This window comes from Oculina patagonica, chromosome 3, assembly GCF_052425735.1.
Source record: "Oculina patagonica isolate OP01 chromosome 3, crgOcupat, whole genome shotgun sequence".
Classification (NCBI taxonomy): Eukaryota; Metazoa; Cnidaria; class Anthozoa; order Scleractinia; family Oculinidae; genus Oculina; species Oculina patagonica.
The window spans coordinates 12,236,990-12,257,325 of record NC_135760.1 but is presented as its reverse complement, the minus strand read 5'-3'; the positions used below and the strand labels follow the sequence as shown (position 1 = coordinate 12,257,325).

The window sequence follows — 20,336 nt, the reverse complement described above, 5'->3', positions numbered from 1 at the left end:
GTTTAATTTAATAGCTGAATTATAGAAAAAGATGCTCTCTGTATTATGCAACTTGTCTAGCTTTAGTTACTTTACTTTATTTTATTTTACCTTTTTTTAATTGAGAAGCCATACTTGACCAAGCCCTTAAAAATATTATAGTTGTTATAAATATTAAGTATCAAAACATGAGGTAAGCCACGCGCCCACGTTGAATGGTCATACGTACAGAATAATTATTATTAGACAAAACTGTCGGTCACAAGCAAACTGACCAATCTTCCTATTCATATAAAAAACATCAATTGAAACCACTGCGGCATTGCAGAACTGGTAATGTTCAGTGAAGCTAAATAGGCAAAAAGCGCTTAACTAAAAAATCTACGACAAAAATTTTAGTAATAAGAAGTAAAAATTTTCCTCTTTTTCAAGATGAACATGTGCATGTTTCAAGATATTATAGGAGCCCGCGATGTGACGGCCGCTGATTACAGTTGCGGGTCGATGAAACCGCCGGCGAAGATCCCACGAAAGGTTAGTAGGCAAAAATCTGAAAATTCCGCTGTTGTTTTACCCTGACAAACACTTAAGCAACTTCCTGTTGTAAACCGCTTCTCAGCTTTGTATTGCTCCTCTTTCTACCTGCCTCTTGTTAAGCTGTGTGCGTCATTTGTGTCTGAATGTGAGTGGAGTTGTCGGCCCTTGTAAACCTCCTCCCCTTCCCTCTTCTTGCGGCAAGCACATACATACAAACACTCAAATGCTTTCTCGTGACACCCCTTGACCGGCTGGTAATCCTTAGGTAAATATTTACGGTTTTTTGAAGAATCCCTCTTAATTTATCGATTGTGTCAAACTCGTCTTTAAAGATGCCTCCGAGGCGATAGATTCGAGCAATTTTGTCACGCACTTGAATTTCAAGTCAAGTCGTAAGCATTTGTCTGTTGAAACAAAGTGTTTTCCGGCTGCCCATTGAGAGTATTGGCATGTCGCTCAAACACTGAAAAGAAAAGGGAAGTAGAAAGCGACTTCAAAGCCAATGAAGCAAAATACAGCTAACTCAGCAATGGATCATTTTGGAATTAGGTGATAAACACTTTGAGAAGTTAGACAGAACTTAGCTGATAAATGCGTTTGTTCGAGCTGTTTGCCTGGTGCGAATAGAGACTTTAATGCTTTGGATACTTTTGAAAAATTCGGTAATGAGTCAGGACATTTATTCCACTTAGCGCGAATGAATACAACTGAATTGCGGCGACTTTGGTTCAAACGTCTTCCTACGTATTACTTCCGTTCAAAAAACATCGTATTTACCTTGTGATCAACCGCCTCGGCTGTGTCATGATTGAGTGATCGATTGATATAACAAACTTCTTTAAATTCTTCAACCTTTTGGCTCGAGATGGCAACCTTGGTCTCGTATAGACTTTAAAGAAGATCTCATTTAAGCTCTCTTCGGACTTCTGAATGCAACTGTTTAACAGAGACTCCCGGGGTAGATCTTTGTGTGGAAAAACATCTGGCAGAGAAAGAGCTCCGTTATTTGTGAAACATGAAACTGCGAGGTTTCAGTTCAGTTCAGTGTTTGTGTGACTTTAACAAGCCACCGTTATGAGTGAGAGAGTCAAGGGTGGCCGCAGAACAACGCGTCAAGCTCACCGCTCGAATCATTTGCACCAGGTACGATTCACATTAATAACTTTTTGTCATCGAAATAATCTAAACGCTTATTCTATACTCCTTGCGTACCTTGGCCACATTCAAACGTCAAACCGTTTTTTCAGCCACTAAAACAATGATAAAAGTTTCTGAATAAAATTTATGTGTTTGCTTTTTAAAATCGACACTCTCTACATTGTTTGAAGTAGCGGTCTTTTGCGACAAAACAAAACATAAATTCCACATATTCCTCTCGCATCTACGTCGCTCAGGGAAACTAATCATTTCCATTTATATTGCCCACGTCCTTCAATCGACGCCAGCTTCTATTTTTAGTTTTCAGTAAAATGCCCTTCGTTCCGTACAAAAATTTCAATGGAAAGAAAATGTCTGAAGATTGAAGCCGTTATTTTGCGTGTAATTTATCACGGCACGCTCTGCACGCTATCGATTTACACGTAATTTTCTAACGATTTGGTGCTTGTTGTTTTATTATATAAGCCATTACGAAGTGACAACAAGTGTTGTACAAACAATACTCGAAAGCGCCGTCACTAAAAGTACTTTGTCGAAACGCGATACTCTCAACCCTGTAACCCCTCCGCTGAAGATTTAGCGACTAGTCTAATCCGCTCGTGAAATAAAACGGACTACAAGGTGTTTAGAAGTATCGAAGTGTGCTAAAGTGATTTTGTAGCTGCGTGTGATTGAAACGTAAGAGGTTTGACAGGGAAACCTGAAATCAAGTAAGGCGATACTCTAAACCTTTTTTCCGGTGACAAGACGTGCGATCAAGCTGGCTAAACATGTGTTTGTTTGATGTGTATGTACATGTAACAAAAGAAGGCGAACTCGTGTGCTATTAAACCTCGATGTATCAAAGTCGCGCGCCTTATGCTGTGAATCAACAAAACAAAATGTTCGGCACACTGAAATATTGTGTTAGAGTGTCACTGAAGCATAGGGAGGATTGATAAAACAAACAATTAACATAAATCATCACGACAAACCAATCCTTGTAGCTCTAAAAAAATATAGCAAAATGTATTTATATTTTTTTCCCGTCTGGTTTGATGATTGATGGTCTGTCAGTTAAAACTTTTCGCTTTACATGCAAGGGCAAGTTGACTTCTATTGAGGTGCTATCGAAGTTTATTGCTCGAATTTTTTTGTTTTATTTTGAAATCGTGTCCGCCTTTAAAAAACAGCTAAAATGAAATCGACTTTTAGATCGGAAGGAAATCAACTTTGTGCAAATAAGGCTTAGCCTCCTAAAATCTTGGGACAAAAAACATTTTTGAATTCTCTTTATACCAGCTCCGCTGGTTAGAGCCTAAACATTTTATTCATTGTCTACGTGTCGGAGAAATATGCAAATATAGCAAAAGAGACTACGAAAAGGCACGTTTTAACGAAAAAAGACATTTTCTTCCTCTTGGTTTTGTCCGAGAATAGTCTTCAATCATCTCATTATTGTTATTTGTCAATCACAAAGTGTGAAAATCTTCCCGCAAAGGATGTATCATGTTTCGTGACTCGGCAAACGATGTAGCCAAACTTGAAAGATAAAATTAGCATATAGATTATTTCTACAAAACTTTGCCGCTATATAATTTTCCTCAGCTGCTAAGAAACAAAAGATCACCTTTTTTTTGGTGGCTTCGACAGAATTTTTTTGCGGAAAACTTGTGTTTGACTGTGAATTGAGTGTGGATATGTCGACACAGCGTGAGGCCCATGCCTTAGAATAAATAACATGATTTTGAAGTCCTACGACAAAAGCCTACATCTGCGGGGTTCTTTGAATGAACATTATATTTGAATAACACGCTAGCAGTGTGCCAATTATGGTTGCTTTGGTTTTGTTGTGTGTTCTCTTTTGAAAGAGGCTATAATGCCACATAAAACTGAGCGCGCGGAATTGTTGAAAGGTTAAGCTGTAAATGTTTACCGAAAAGTTCATTTAAGTACTTGTTGGCAAACAGTTGTTTGGTTGTCGGCTAACTCAATCTCAAATATTGGTGATCTGCAGTTCAATATTGATCTGTTTTGGTTCAAAATATCCGGCTTATCCTTTGGGGATAATTATATCGAGCAATTTTCTCGGCTTTCCAAATTCTAAGCACTTGTAAACAAGGAACAATTACTGTGTGATCTAGCAATAACTGGCAGTGAGCGCGTGCGAGAGACTCTTGATCGATCAAAGATTCTAGAATACTTTTACAAGCCCAACAGATGTTTTAAGCCATTCACGAGTAGCCTTACATCAGACAGCATCTAGCGGTTTCCTTTATTCGGAAAGGATTTTAGGGGACCAAGAGTTTTTTTTGCTTTGAGTGTAGAAGTCATTACGACAACTTGCTGACATAATGAAATAAAAGAAGCTATTTATTGAATAATTAATCAAATCTGTTCAACATTTAGGCCTCAAGTAAGAAAAGAACACTATAGAAAGTCACCAATGTTTAGCCTTAAAAGTACTCAATGTTTACAAGCACTTCAAAACAGAGATATAAAGATAGATGACCTACAAGAAACATGTTTTAATGGTCGGTCGCGCGCACTAGTGCGTTACGTCTAGCAATAGCTTCTCATCACCCAGAAAAGCCGATCGTTTTAACTCGTATAAACATATGGCCCCGTGCCTTTTGTGGGCGTTCTTTTGAGGCCTTAGCAATTTTCTTTGACCTAAAGTTAAAAGTCTCAGAGCCTCCTTTTATCTTGTTATGTTGCGCATATGAACATCAAAGGAAACCGACATCTAATCTGGTATAATTTAGAGCACAAACCATTCCCGACTTTCAGTCACGATTCAGGAAACATTTTGTCACTTTTCATTTACCAAACCAATCACGCGTGGCCGATATGCGCTTCACATCGCCAGCGTTGTTTTCTTACAATCTGCGGTAAATTTAGCGGATTTTTGCAGCATTACCATGCTTAATGACGGCATAGTGGAGTTGGGGTGAACAAATGCTTTGGAAGAGGCTTTGACGGCAGTCCTCACGCCCACTTCATGGTACAAACAAAGAACGCAAACACACAAAAGGCTCAGTGAAAATTGTGACATGGCCCCGCCTGCCTGTTTATATACCATAGATTATTGGGTGTTGGATGGCATTATTATACGATTTGCTTTCTTAATCTGCCAATCGGCAACAAGGTGAAGAGTACACAAGTACTATAAACCATCGGGGGGCCTCAATTGATTTGCAAATAATTGGAAACTTTAATACGACAGAAAATAATTAAAATCCGTCTGGCTTGCCACTCAAGCCCCTGTCAATTCCCAGAAGCATCTTTTGAAAAGTGATCGCTGCGACCTGACGAAACACAAAGCATCGCCGCTGCACGAAATTTAAACCGTATTTGAAGTGCGACGTGAAGTAGGTTTCCCTCGGGCGATAATTGTCATAAACTTGAAGACTTTCACCGCTGTGGAGTGGAGTAAGGCCGAGCTAAGCACAGCCTACCGTGACAGTATAACGTTTTGTGCCACCGACTGGTAGGGCCCGGGGTTATAAAACATTTAGCACCGACCGTGAATTAAGCTTAATTATGACGTCCCAGTTGGGCCCTTTAGGTACGAACAGTACAACTCAAGCAGCACCGAGGCAAGCAGGCAGTAAGAGAAAACGATCGCAAACTCGTGACTTGTCACCGCCATTGACTCCTCTATCTCCTTCCTCATCTCATTCAAAGCGAACAGAAACGTCGACATCCGCCTTCGAGTTGATCGATTCCGAGGTAAGGATATAAGTCTATTCTGTAAACCATGTCAAGTGGCGGCCAGCTCATCGCTGTTCACACTTGTCAAAATACACTTGATCCACGAGCGACTTAAGCCTGAGCCGTTTTCTCGTTCAACAGACTCACAAAACCGGCCGTTCGTCGAGTCGTCAGATGGCGGTGAGCTAAATTACTAGCGGTCCGTGTCTTTGAAATCCACCTTCAGTTCCCAACCGATGTCGTGAGCGCGCTAGTGTCACACCGGTATAACACTACGCAAGCTATTTTCATTAGATAATAGACTTATTAACCCCATATGCGTTTGTTGCTTCGCAGGATCGAGTCCTTGGGCTACATGGCGTAAGCACTGTTAGCGGAGGAACAGGAGTCGTGAGTTCACCTTCAGCCAATGTAACCAGTGCAGGGTTAGTTTCGTGCGCTCCTCGCCTTTCACACACACCGCCTCACGATTTCCGTGAGGTTTTGCCTTCGCCGATGCAGCCTCAAACACACCAGTACTATGCTCCGCAGTATAACCCATTACACTATCAACAGCAACAGCAGCCGAGGTTCGACTTTACTCATCCTCTTGAGCCGTTTCCAACAGCACATTCACAGCAATTCGGTAATGGACCCGCGGGATTTCACCCAGCATCAGCTGGAGCGCCACATCCGACCATGACCGGTCCAACACATCCTCAACCAGTGTCGCAGCATCAAGCAAGACATCCCGCTCGGATGGACGCTCTACAACAAGTGCACATGAATCAGTTTGCTGCTGGAGCCGCCATGGAACACGCGAGGCGAATGGAGGAACGTTACTCAGCCGTGAGAAGGCCTGACATGTTGATCGCGGATATGATGGCACCGGGAAACCTGCAAGAATCGCAGGTAACGGAATATTTCAGTCTTGTTCTTGTAGTCACGCACTGCACACTTTTCCTAATCCTAAAGAATAACAAACCTGTACTCTTGGCGCGCTTGGCAAATTCTTGCCGCCATTTGGCTAACTTAAAGAAAGTGACGCAACGCCATAACAACATGCGATGGCAAAAATCTCAAACAACGCTTCGCACAAAATGCTTAACTCAGGCGTTTTCTTAAAACACAAACCTGTAACGTCTACATGCGAGATGAGTTGGTTTTTGAGAGGCCCACTAGCATAAGGTTTTACTCGTAAACATGTGTGATCTGTGAAATTTAAGTGCTGACTGATCTTAACCATGAAGCGCGTGTGGGCAACATTACATCTTATGCGACAATCTCAGGGTCATGGGCAAGTGACAATTTCGAGTCCTCCGGTCAATATTATCTATTAAAGCCCGTAGCGTTATTCCTGCCGCAGTTTATAGCCGACACTCAACGCAAATTTCCTTTTTATTTGACTATCTGTTCATGAGCGAGGCTATATTTGCCTGGCTTTTATCCGACTTATCACATTTTGGGTTTTCCTTCGAAGCTTAGTCCGCGTAAACCGATGACAGTCATGCGACTTTAGTTTGTTTTCACGAGTTACCGGCGCCGCGAAAAAGTTTGATAACTAGGAAATTTACTCCCTACTACTTTGAACAATGTGTGTGTTTTTGTGGAACAGTTGCGGTGATCAATAACACGTCACTCGGTAGCAGAAGTCACGAGAACAAAAACTCACAAAGAGCTCCTTAAGCCTTCGAAACAAAACGGGTTTCAAGAGCGTGAAGTCTTGCGGTTTTGAATTGAAAAAGTTTATCTAACACTCGCTGCTCCAACGCTTTTCTAGGCTACGTTGTTGATGTTAATAAACGATGGTTCTTGGGGCTATTTTCATAGGAAACAAAGCTTTCAAAATGCTAACTACTTTGTCGACAAACCCTAACAAACGATTTGGTCGTGTCATATGTTCCTCCAGGTGATTTGATCCTCCAGGTGAAAATTACTCATGGGAAGAAAGAAAAAAATCTATCAACCAACAAAAGATCTTATGCGTGACTTGCTTGAGATCGTGTGATCGGAATTAGAGGTCCTTATTTTAAAGAAAAGACATTTTAACGAAACCAAAATGCTCCTGTTTGAAGTCATAAAGTACCCCATGCCGGGAGGAGACGTAAATAAATTCGAAACACTCGTTTATCAGTGCTGTTTTACAACGGCAAGATTTAAACACTGAAACAGTGATGTAACAATTGCTTTGCTGTTAAAGATTTTTAAAAGAAGGATAGAACAAACATTGGACAAAGCTAAGAAGAAAGGCGAAGAACATAATGTTTGAAAATGGTTCTCATTTTGGGCTGACTAACCACAAAAATCCATTAGTATGATAAAAGTGTAAACGAGAAAGTCATGCTCTCGATTCAGTTGTCTTTCGCTTTAACAAACGAAAGGACTACACAGCATATTGGGAAGCCTTTTTACTGTATTTTTACCAATCTATTTGTCCTTCTCAACTAGTGTTCTCGATTTCCATTAATGGCGCGAGAAGAGGAATGAATGGGTTACAGATCTCGTGGCTGTCTCGATTATGTTTAGACGGCCTTTACTTTGGATTCGCAGTGGGGAGCAATTAATAAAACAACCACACAACTGTTCACCCGGTAAAAAAATCCAATTCAGAATATCGGATAACGTGGTCGTTTGCCCCGTTCGTGTTTCGCTGTGTTACCGAATTAACGCTTTAAAGAATTCTTTCCAGCTGCTAATGTTTACAGTTGGCTCGGCTGTTGTGTTTAGCGGTTTTCTAGGCATTCATATTTCGTTTTAGCGTCATAAACCGTGACCCTAGAGTACTTCACGGCCACTTTTAAACGTGTGAAATACCACTGTGTTTCCTAATCTCATTTACTTAGTTTGCTTAGAGCTTTAAAAGCGATTTTTAAACACGCGAGCACAGTAGTTTATTGATTAACACCGAGAAGCCGCGTTGAGAATATTCCTTCTCGTGACAATTACCAAATACAAAATGCAACTCTTGGGCATCCGGCCAAACGCGCTTCAGAAATTACAATAAAAGGGCGGAAAGACATTAAATAGATCCATGGCTTTGAAATAAAAACGAAGCGATTAGCGAACCCATTTCGAGCCCATGCAATAATAGATTTCTTCTCAGGTGGCTCAGTTTATCTTACGGTGTTATAAGTAACACCTATATTAGAGAGTTTTTTGTCACCTAATGTGGAATGATATCACGAAGAACACTTTTCAATAAAGGAATAAGACTGTCAGGTAATAGAAAAACACAAAGGTTTTAGATATTCTTTCTTGTTTGTAAAATTTTAAATAAAATCAAAGTTATGGCGAATAAGTTTTCTATATTGTGTGTCGAGATAGGTTTAGGCGCAATTTCTTCAAATGTCTGTTCCTGCTTGTAAGAGGTTTAAAATTTTGGTTTTTCGATCCTACAGAATCATCGACCAGGAGCCCTTAACAGCAAGAATGGCGATACACACAGCAACCACAATTCACGGGAAAGTAAGTGCAATACAGCTTAGACCACTCCCTTAGCTTGTATGTTTGTGTCCCTTTTATTTTTTTGGTATGTGGATATAAAACAAAATGTTGTTTACTTGTAGGGCGATACTAATGAAAGACACTTCCATTTGTTATGCGCCAGGCGGCGGCAAAATATTATAACATTTCTAAATTTGAAGCTAGATAAATTGTGCTTTACTCACTGCAAGCTTAATACTTTTCTCTTCTATTCAACTGACTTACAATTTTTTATATTTTTATTGGTTGTGATAAACGGCAAGAAAAATTGCCGAGGTTAGTGTTATGGCTAGCAGGTCTGAGAAGGTTTTCTAAAAGCACGGTACACGAAAAATTGAATAATATTGCTTGATTTAAAATCATTAAAAAGCTCTCTTTGAATTCCTATTTGATAAGCCAGGAGGAAACGGAACATGTTTATCAGGCTTGTGCGTAGGACATTTGTCCTGTATTAGTGATTAAAGTAGGATTTTAAAACCAAACAAAAACACCAATCTTTATGACACTTTGATCAAAATATTCTCGATCCGCTTCCAAAAAATTTTCCGGGCTGTCCACTTTAACCTTGGCTTCTTATAGTAGACATACACTTCTATAAATATCCTTCAACAAAGATAGATGCCAGTTTTTCTACAGCGTAATGCATGCACTTTATTTATCTGTACTATCATTAATCACGAGACAATATTTAGCTTTGGTCATCAATCTTCCGTAGAAAAAAATTAAAACTAAAATATTGAAAATATATTTATTTGCCCACGTTACGAAATCAGCAGCAAAATTCAAATTTAATTTACTAGTGAGACTTTTTTGTGCTGCGCATTTAATGGCAAATAGATTAAATTCATCTCGAAAACGACAGTCTTCTTCTTGATGCTCGATTTTTAGCCATTACCAAAAAAATACAAAGTAAAATGTCACATTGGTTTTATTTTGAGAAAAAGATTGTAAATTTTGAGTAACAAACGGAAAGGTTAACCCCAGGCGTTGAAAAGCAATTTGAAAGTTTGCTTCGTCCCTTAAAAACTTAATTGGCCTATTTTGTGCTTACTATTATTACTATAATTATTTATTCGTTGTTATATTCAGTTGCGCTCCCTTTCCCGAGAGTTTTCCGTTAACCTTTTGTCAATACTCTTGTAAAGTGACTCTGTCAATGTTTGCTCAAAGTGTGAATCTTTTCTGTATGTCTTATCTATAAACGTGATTGAATTAACGAAGGTCACAAACTACTGGAGGTTCTCGTTCTGTTTAGACTAGTTAGCATGTCCGGATGATTTGTGTGAAATTTGACTCACTGGAGGCGTTTGATAACGGCTATTCCCGAATTCTTGTTCTCTACTGAACAATTTATTAAAATAACGTTAAATTACAGGCGAGTTAAGACTTGAGAAGTTCAAAAACCAAGGCCAAAGCTCACTTTTTATTAATATGTGAAAATCGCTCTTGACAGTTCAATTTGTTCCGCTGTTTATCTCTAGCTAAGCATTTTATTTATTTACTTTTGACACACACACTTATTGACACGAGTTTTACAAGAACTTTTCAACAACTTTTAATGTTGACAGTTTAATACTATACAAACGCCACCGGCACCATTTATATCAGTGCTTTTCGCAATTTTATTCTGCAAAACAGTTTATTACTATTGATGTATTTTCCAGAGGCTGCACACACGCAAAGAGTTGTCACTAACATTTTCTTCACATTTATGGCTTTCTGCACCGTGTAACATTTCATTCACACCCCGGGGTCTTAACTGCTCGCCTTGCCAAAAGAAAAAAAAACCTGTTTGTCTTTTATCCGTTTTTATTTTTATTCTTATCGTTATTATTATATTTATTTCAATGTTAATCCGTGGTGCATATAAAACATCTGCCTGAAAAAGTCGCGCGGAAACAGTGAAAGCCGCTTTTTAAGTTGAAAATGAACGGAACAGGTGAACGACACAATTATAAATATTTCATGATAAAGATGTAGCTTGGCCGGATATTTTGGGAAATTGAGAAGACGACTGAGCTTGTTGTTGAAGGAGTCTTGCGCGCAAATTACAGACAACTGAAGTGCTAACAACTATAGGATGAAAGATTTGATATCTTGAACCAAAACACCAACTGTGAGAACAAACAATGCTATCGGCTCACTTACTTCTAAATATTCATGTGCTTTTCTTTCGACTATTCTTTTTCAAGCCACCCTTTGTTCTGTGAAATCCTATACCATGATTATTTCCTTCTTTCTGTATTCAAATTGCATTTTCTTTGCGTCAGGTGTTTTATTGTTTTGTCAAGAACACTTATTGACCGGACAAGTATAAGATACTTTGCTGGTATCTAGGACATAGTGCAGACAATTCACGAGCAACTATAAGTTTTTTCCTCCGGTCCAAGAATGAAATACAGACAAACAAACATGCCCCCTCTGTTTCAAAACCGTCAGGTCAGAAAAGGTTCTAGATAACATAAACAACCTGGATATTTGTATTGTTAATTCTTTCCAGCAACAGATGAGTTCTTTGCAGGCCCCTTGGTTGATAAATGGTGTATATAACATCCATTCATAAGATTCGTAAGATTATCGAGAATTTTCTAAAACCCACTTCAGACAATTATTTTAATCCACATGTGCCTGTTGTTTTTAAGAACACTGTGGGCAAACAACGCACTCAAAATCAAATGTTTTGCTTAAAAGTCAAGTTTAATGTAGTTGTTTAGCAACAATCAAGAAAAGCTAAGTATTCGTTATAACTGGTTTTGACATAACTGTTTTCCCCGCTTAGAAATACGGTGTGAAATGTCTGTGTGAAAAACCTTTGAACCGTTAAACGAACACAAAGGCTAAAAATACCTTCATAAAACATAGCTTAATCGAGGTGACGCCAGAACAAGTGCTGTTAGGATTTTTCTAAGGTGTCGGCATCGTTTGTGAATTTGTAATTTTGTCGTTATGGGTTTCTACCTGTCGTTGTTGGGAACTTCGTAATAGCCCTCACACCGTTAAGGGCGGTCGTTGGTTGTTCTTGCTGACATAACATTATGCAACGAACAAAGGGAAGGTGTTTCTTTGTCTTTCGTTTTGACAAGAAACCACATTTCTTAAGTCGCATTTTAATTCTTGTTTCTTCTTAACACTGCTTAGCAGTAAGAATGAGGTGAACTTGACCTCGAGATGGCTGCTGTCAGCGCGCACAGTTAGAATGCTGCAATCCACCCACCCTTTATTGAAATTTATATTTAGAAAGCACTTAAATGCTACCTAGTAACTGTGTAGGGCCAAATTAAAACCACTTTTAATTTCTTCCCTCGCCGTCCCATTGTTCTCACAGCTTTAGCTATAACCCACTCTTGCGTGCTAAGACGCGGCGACGCTAGAATAAATAGCACGCCATGTTGAATTTTAAGGCTAAGTACTACTACTGGTTAGTCCTTAGGGTCAAATTAAAAACACTTTTATTTAAGCCTTTAGCCTCGTTTTTTAATTGTTCTACCATATAACCTGTTACAGCCTTGCAGCAATAACATGGCATTTGTTTGGTTAAAACGTTGATGTCCATTAGACGCTTCAATGATTCACCGGGTTGACTGCTTTAGGCAAGAGCTTTTACGCTAAAATATAAATAACACATTGTTTCTGGCTCGTGTGCGTTTTGGTCTCATTCCTAAACACTTCAGTTCCACGCGAATAAATAAACAACTCAATTTTCCAGTGATAACTAGAGATTTATTTAGTTATAGCTTGTAAAATTACATCCTATATTCCGTTCCTTCTCAAGTTTGCCTTTTCTGTACAGTTCTTTTGTTCTCTTTAGCTAATTAATAAGTTTCAAGTTTCACCGTTTACTTTTTTCAATGTTTGGTTACCGGCAAAGTAATTCTCACAAGATAGCGCATGTTAAATCAGATACCAAAACATCAACATTACAGCTTTCGAGTTGTTTACTGCTCAAAAACGATCTTTAGAGTCAACTGTTTTAAAGGTCCGGAGCAAAACTTCACAGTGAAAGCACTGCATTTTACATGAACGTTTTTTTTGAGATAGGTGTGAATTATAAAATGAAGAAAAACAGTGTTGAAATACTGTGACAAATCCCGGTGACATTTACTGCAATGGACTTAAATTTTCATAGGCAAAAAATAGTGAAATGAAAACGAAAACGAATTAATAAAGCAATAAAACTTCGTAAACTCCATTTTATAATTAAAAGTTTAATCCATAAAGTTTTCGTTTTAAATTTATATCCGCATTTATTTATTTTTTGTCAAAGCAAGAACAAGATAATTCGTTCTTTTATGAACGTTTGTCTCTGTTTATGATCTACCGGTTCCGAAGGCTTTGTCCTTTAATGCCGGGATATTTTTAAATGATCTTTAATTCGGAGAACTATATTAAAATCGGGGAAAGTTATTCACAGGCTTGTAGATATTAAAGTGGTAGCTTTGAACTAACCGCCGGGAAACATGCTGCCAGATTTAAAAGCCACGAGTCGTGTAAATGGGCGGGTCACTACCTTTGTTCCAAAAGCACCTTAAATCATTAAAAACATTGTAATAAACCCGGCAGTAAAACGTAATACAGCTTTCAGCTTTCAAGATAAGTGACCCTCAAGTCATATGACTTGATTTTACTCCACTTAAGAAAAAAAAAAAGAATTGGTGATGCATGTAGCTCAGGTGTGGTTAGCACGCTCTAGATCGCAAACGGTGAAAAAAAAAAAAACTAATGGCAACGTAAGCCGGGAGCAGACAAAATATTCTCTCAAGCGTTGAAAAAGGGGAAAAGGGGGAAAAAAAAAAAAAAAAACAAGATAATAAAAACTGTTTAAAAAAAAATTATCTCAGGATTGCTTGTCACGTTCCTATATACTGGGAGCCTAAGCACAGTAAAACCCTTTGCCATTGTTAGAACTGAATCTTCAAATCAGTCGAGTTTTAATTTTCTTCCTCAAAATAGATTGTTAGTAAAATGAGATGTGATTAGATCACCTAGCTACTGGAGGATGCTGTCTTGTTGAACCTGACTTAATTCTTAGAACCAACATTAAAAGAAATATAAGAAAAGCAGTAAAAAGAATTTATAATAACATGTTAAAAGAAAGGTTTTGGTGAATACATAATTCAGATTTTAGTGGTCTTAACTTAACTCTTCATGCAGCATCAAACTTGACCATAGAAGCTAAAACTAAAAAGTCTTAACCCTTCATTGGTTCTGTCTGGAGCTACGCGTCGGTTAACTGGGTAAACTGTCTTTGAGTTGTTAAGGTCCTATGATCGTGTGATATCAGAGAAAAGCGCGCTAGAAGCACACGGCTAAAACAAACGACAAAAAACTTAAGTTAGAAACAACAAAAGCGCGAAAAAGTCAGTTGTATATAAAAACGAGAAGCTACAATATAATGGTGTACGCCGGCATCTTGCGAGTGACAAGCAAACCCAGGAAACGTTAGCGTGTAAGTCTGATGTAAAATACAATGTTAAAGTCCGTGACTTAATCCTCAAATACGCAAATAGCCAAATTTTAGATTTAAGCCAGTGTACTTTAGAAAATGCAATTGTTCTCCAAGTTGCACAATTGAAATGAAGACGTAACTGAACTTCAGTAAATTTTAAACTGAAAAAATGTCAAAGCCTTGTTTTGTAAGGCCTAAAGACTAAAATTACTTCCACCGAGGCTTTAAGGGTTGCTCGAAGTATTTCTGCAGGACAAACTACGACGTCTTCGCTCATAATAGTGTAATGATGAAGAAAACCCGTTTTTTCAGAGGCACTCACAGGATCATTTCGTTGGATATCTGTTCGGAAGACCTGTTATGCCCTCTGATTGTCTTTAGTGAAATGTCAGGCTCGAACGTTCGTAACATGGAAAATACAATAGTTGTTGTTTTCGGATAGGTAAAATGTTGTTTTGTGTATGGAAAAACGCCAGCTACGATTTTCGGAAAGCCTAACAACAGCTCACAAATTTGTAACGATCCTATGTAACGATCGCAATTTTGTTGTGATCCTTTTACGTTTCTCACATTTTTTCCCGCCCAGCCCCTGAGGAAGAGTTGTATTGCAAACTGAAATATAGGGCAAAGTTTTTTCAATATATTTTAGTTTTTTATCCACTTTATTATTTTTGACCGCTTTAGCCGTCAGGATCAGTTTGCCGTCTATATTTTCTGCTCGCAAATTCGATCGGGAAACGAGATTTTGTTCCATAAAAGTTTCTGCTACTTTAATATTGAGCTAGACAATCCGAAAAGATTGTAACTGTGTTAGTTTACACAAACATCCCTTAAAACAGTACAGGCATTCAAAGACTTTTGACTGAATTTTCTTGTTGGGTGTCCTGTTTCTTTGCCACAGGTCACAAACAAAAGCATGTTGATCGCGATTCTCGGGAAGAAGCTGACTCAGACAGCCCTGTTCATCCGTCAGATGTGTTCTGTTGTGTGCCAGGCAGATTGTCACTGCTCAGTTCTACATCAAAATACAAAGTTACTGTGGGTGAGATCCGCAGGCGTCTCTCACATCCTGAGTGTCTGAATGCTTCGCTGCTGGGCGGCGTGCTTAGGAGGTAAGCCCAGTGAACAATATGTTTTTTCGCCTTTCCATATCAATAAATTGCTAAACAAACAGGTAAAGAGAATATGGGAAATCATCAAATCTAAATTCTCGTAAATAATTGATCATACCACACCCTGGGTGCCAGGGGTGTTTTTTTTTCTTTGTTTTTCGGCGAATGAGAATTAGTGAAGAGAATTTATATTCCGAGTTGTAACATTCTCAACACTCGACTAGCATCTGATCCTCCTCTATTCAAATCATTTGCCAACCTATAGGATTCTAATTTTTTTAAAAAAGAATCACACCACACGTGAAAAGGTGAACCTCAGGTTTTTACAATTTGTCCAACTGTTGTCCCCATAATATTTGGCTTTCAGGTGATTTAATTATAAGGTGTTTTATGGTCGGCTACTATACTTGTCTGAGCGATGCAGTGGGTTTTACGAATGCTTCTCAAGTGATATACCTTATTATAGGAATATAACGAAGCATTTTAACAACGCGAACAAAATTTACGCGTAATAAAATTAACGCGAATTTAAGAAAAGTTCTGGATAAATGCTTATAGTAAACGTGTTTACATCAATAAAATTAACGCGAATTTTTGAAATTCGCGTTAATAACATGTATCGTTAATTTCCTATAATAAGGTAGGTTAAACCATTCCGTAATTAGTAAAAAGTCGATTACTTTAAAGGAATATATTGTATCAGGTTTTTTCCTCTCCTTTTCCTCTGCGCCTTTTGTCAAAGCGAAACTTTCGGACTTTTCATGACTAAAGAATTTGGTGGTTTGTCGAGATCTTCCAACATGAAATCTGATAAAATCTAATCGCCGTTCTCAAGAAGGTTTTCCAAAACTTTAAGTTGTGCAATCGAAGAATTTATTAGCTTTGATGGCTTGGTGATTGGAAAAGATGTTCGACGTTGGATTCCGTTCGATTAAAAAAAGACGTGGCATGGGAATACAAGTGCCACACCCCGAGTTTTCCTTTCTAAGGTTTCGCCGGTTTATGAAAGATTATGTTGGCGGATCAATAAAAATAAGCCATCAAATGAAACTCTAGTGAAGTTAGATTTGTTTTCCACTGTCCGTTGAAATTGATTAGTAGTTTTTCTCTCTTTTCTCTATTATTATTATTATTATTATTATTAAGGCGGACTTTTCAAGTATCAGGTATACTTTAAGTGATTTTTAGATGGTCCGATTGGGTTCGGAAACCGAAGGCAATTTAACTCTCACCGAACTCTCACATAAATTTTCTGGTTTAATCATTCTATTAAGATCGATTGGCGAATTTTTCTTATAGTTACGCCTGGAGGACAAACATGCCAAAGATGTTTTACTAACACGATTTTATTTTATTTCAGAGCCAAGTCTAAGAATGGTGGTAAGAGCTTGCGTGACAAGTTAGAAAAAATTGGTCTGTCACTTCCGGCGGGAAGGAGAAAGGCAGCACAAGTCACGCTACTAACCTCACTAGTAGAAGGTACGTTTGAAAAAAAAGTGAAGTTGGAGAGATTTTGGAGCTCTTGACAATATGTTTCCCTTGTGATGTGGTTGAAACAGTGAGTTTGCTTAGCTTGTCGAGAAGTTTTAGCTTGCGAACAGGCTCCCAAGTGGGGCAGGGCAGGGCCAAAAAGATCGGCGAGCGAAGCGAGCCTAAAAGGGACAGAAGGGCTTGGAGGAGAAAGAAACGCAGGGGAGCTCTCTCTCTTTTCCCCTTCCCCCGCCTTTTTCTTCTCCCTCTTTCCCTCCTTTCTCTTTCCACTTTCTTTCGCCCCACCATCGACCGGAGAGCCTGTTCACAGGCTTAGAAGTTCAAGTCACGTGGGCAATATATCCTAACCGGATTGGCTACTGATGACCCGTTTTGGACCATCATAGAAAGATTATTTACCCTGGGCGTTTTTTTTATATACTAAGTTGATTATCACTTTGCAGTCGATAAAGGTAAATAAACCTCCGAAGCAAATTTGGAAAAAGCTGACGTTTCGAGCGTTAGCCCTTTCGTCAAAGTCTTTCCTGCTGTACACAACCGCCGGAGTTCTTTCAGCTGACTCGTGGCCATTTTTGTTTTGCTTTCACCTTCATGAGGGGGGCAAAGGGTTTATGCGTGACACGTGAAAAGGGCAAAAATTAGTCCGTGACGCGTGAAAATACGGCAAAAAATAGACCGTGACGCGTGAAAAATAGTTAGAAAAGAAACGTGATCCGTGAATTCTGCTGTTTCAAGTATACGTGACACGTGAATTTGGTCAAAACTTGTGCGTGAAACGGGATCACGAACCCCCCTTTGGTATCCTCCTTCATTGTAGAAGATGAAAAGGTGAAAATTAAAACTAGGGGAGCAGGGATGGCGCAGTGGTGAGAGCGCTCGCCTCCCACCAATGTGGCCCGGGTTTGATTCCCAGACACGGCGACATATGTGGATTGAGTTTGTTGTTGGTTCTCGTCTTTGCTCTGAGGGTTTTTCTCCGGTTTCTCCGGGTTCTCCGGTTTTCCTCCCTCCACAAAAACCAACACTTCCGACTGATTCCAATTCGATCGGGAATACACGGCCCCACGAGCTTAAAGCTTCAATCCTCATTGTGTCTTAATAAAGGTAATTTATTTTATATATTTATATTATCCTTTGCAGGAGAGGCTGCTCATTTAGCTGCGGACTTTGATTACGTGTGTGAATCAGAATTTCCCGCCGCGCAGCTGGCAGAGCGACAGTACAGGCAACATGCCGAACCATCACAACAACAGTCCAGGAAAAACGCAATTATTGCGGCCAAGTACGTACTGCTTTGTCAATTATAAAAGCTTCAGTTTATACAAACCTAAGATCTTTCAGGTTTATATAAAAACACGTAAGCCTTGGCCAATTTCATAATCGTTTCTATGAGCGTTTTGTTCGCATGTCAGGATAATCATCATCATCATCATCATCAATTTGTATCCTGACATCAAGGCTTTACGAGGGTGCACTCATTTATCAACAACATAACTTTTTTGAACAACAAAAGAAAGGTAAAATTCATTCTCCAAGGTGTAAATAAACGTTATCAATGGTTTTAAGTGGGTTTTTTTCCAAGTGACAATGTCAAACTTGAAAACCGTCGGCCCAACTTTTTCAAGTTTTAGGCCACTATCAAGCAAGCCACTATCAAGTTTTAGGACACTATCCGTCTATAGCCGAACCACCTTTAAACAATTTTCACGACAAGTACAGTACATTTTAGCAAGGCCAGGTTACTATTAGTGAATTTCCAATTAATACCAACACCTTCATTGCACTTTTTCAAGTAGCACTAAATCATGGCGACACTGTCCCTTTAAGGCGTTTAGCAGATCGTAGCAGGTCGATATGTGGTTAATGTTATTGTCCATCCTCTCTTCCAGACAATTGACAAAGGAACTTCAAGACGTTCTTGCACAGGACCCCTACCCAAAGACCAGGTTGCCCAACAGTAACCTACCGGACTCTATCTTACGCAGTCTCAATCAGTTTGGTCTCGTGACGCATGGTTTTGGCTCACCGGCGATCAATGCGGCCATGAACGCATTCCAAGCATACTTAGGAGAACTGCTTAAATTCCACGATGGAACAGTCACTTCCGGCGGAAACACCGGAAGCAGAAATCAAAATATTGTCAAAAACGGCGAGGCCTGATCTTAAGATATATATATTATTCATTGTACATTGAAAGCAAAGAAGGAAAATCGAATTTGTACTCATCGCTTAGTTAGATAGGGTATTACAGATCGGCTTACAAAGCTGCTGTCCTCGGACCATAAACATGTATAGAATATATTATAATCATAGAAGAAAGACAAAAATTACGCTACTTTCTCGACATAGGTGATATCAGTCCGAAAAAAAAATCGACAGGGTAGGGAGGGTAGGGGACAAATTGTTATTACGTGTTTTCGAGTTGATATCACAATAAAATTGCTGTCGTGTATAAAATATTTATGCCTCAGCAAGGAAATACAGACGCAATATAATGGATTTATCTGCCTGATTATCAATGTAAGCTTCAGTCGTTTTAAGCGCGAGATATTAATATTTACAATTTAGAAAAGAAATGAAAGGAAATTAGTACAGAAAAATTATATTCCTGATTTTTGGTTATTTTGCGAAGACAAATATACATACATTGTCGATATGTTTCATTTTGCTGTGATTTTGCTATGGGAAATTTTATTTAATCTTATGGTTGGAAGTGTCTTTGAGCTTTGGCGGATTTGGGAACATATTCTAGGGCAGCCTAAGGTGTTTTATTTGCCATGAAGTACAGACCCGGGAGTACAGACTAAGGGAAGTGGTCATAACAAGTGTACTCGTAGGGGTAGGGGGGCTATGCAAGACACCACCTGTCTGATTAGGCAAATAGACAAAATTTATTGGCCTTAAAATTCAAGTTGAGACCTTCATATTCAATGTGCATGAAGCTTGCATTGCAGTAACCTGAAATCATACCCTCCCTCCCTACTACTGCTGCGGGGGAAGAAAAAAGAACGGCCTGATCGCAGGTTAGCATTGCAGGAGAAATGGCACAAGGAGGTTTGAATCTTTTTCTTAGTTTTGACTCCTGATAGAGTGGGGCTATTCAAACAAGACACCATCTTTTACGGTGGGGAAGGGGGAGGGGTACATGAAGAGACCACCTGTCCTTTTGCAGACCGGTGAATCCTGTCTAAATTCAATAGTTTTGACCATTTCCCTTAAAACTCTGGAGGCACGGTGGCCTAATGGTTAGTGCGGTGGACTCCCTTTATCTTTACCTTTACAGACTAAACTCGCAAGATACAAGCGCGCTGAGAACTCATAATTATCGTAACACACGACTAAACCTATAACACTCACCAACTGATAAAATCTAAAAAGTAATAAATTACAAAGACAGTTTAAATAACCGTCCTTATGGTCTATTCACACTAAAAGTTCTTAAACTTGCTTAAAAAATA

At 39.0% G+C, this 20,336-nt stretch overlaps 1 protein-coding gene across 4 annotated transcripts; it reads left to right on the top strand.

Annotated features, from left to right (window-relative positions):
* The first annotated feature begins 469 nt into the window (after positions 1–469).
* On the top strand, positions 470–19,541 carry LOC144646613 (uncharacterized). 4 transcript variants are annotated; one of them, XM_078506263.1, is made up of 7 exons: positions 470–513; positions 5,704–6,258; positions 8,745–8,811; positions 15,177–15,387; positions 16,748–16,866; positions 18,019–18,160; positions 18,768–19,541. In XM_078506263.1, the coding sequence occupies exons 1-7, from the start codon at positions 484–486 to the stop codon at positions 19,036–19,038; spliced, it is 1,395 nt and encodes a 464-aa protein (XP_078362389.1). In that variant the 5' UTR covers positions 470–483; the 3' UTR covers positions 19,039–19,541. The 4 variants fall into 4 exon arrangements, with proteins under 4 accessions (XP_078362389.1, XP_078362388.1, XP_078362387.1 ...); XM_078506262.1 differs by lacking the exon at positions 470–513 and adding an exon at positions 856–1,659; XM_078506261.1 differs by lacking the exon at positions 470–513 and adding an exon at positions 4,564–5,385.
* Positions 19,542–20,336: the final 795 nt, after the last annotated feature.

Coding starts and splice junctions, on each gene's coding strand:
- LOC144646613 (XM_078506261.1), top strand. CDS start 5,197: ATGACGTCCCAGTTGGGCCCTTTAGGTACGAACAGTACAACTCAAGCA. Junction 8,812..15,176: donor CAACCACAATTCACGGGAAA/GTAAGTGCAATA, acceptor TCTTTGCCACAG/GTCACAAACAAAAGCATGTT. Junction 18,161..18,767: donor AACGCAATTATTGCGGCCAA/GTACGTACTGCT, acceptor CCTCTCTTCCAG/ACAATTGACAAAGGAACTTC.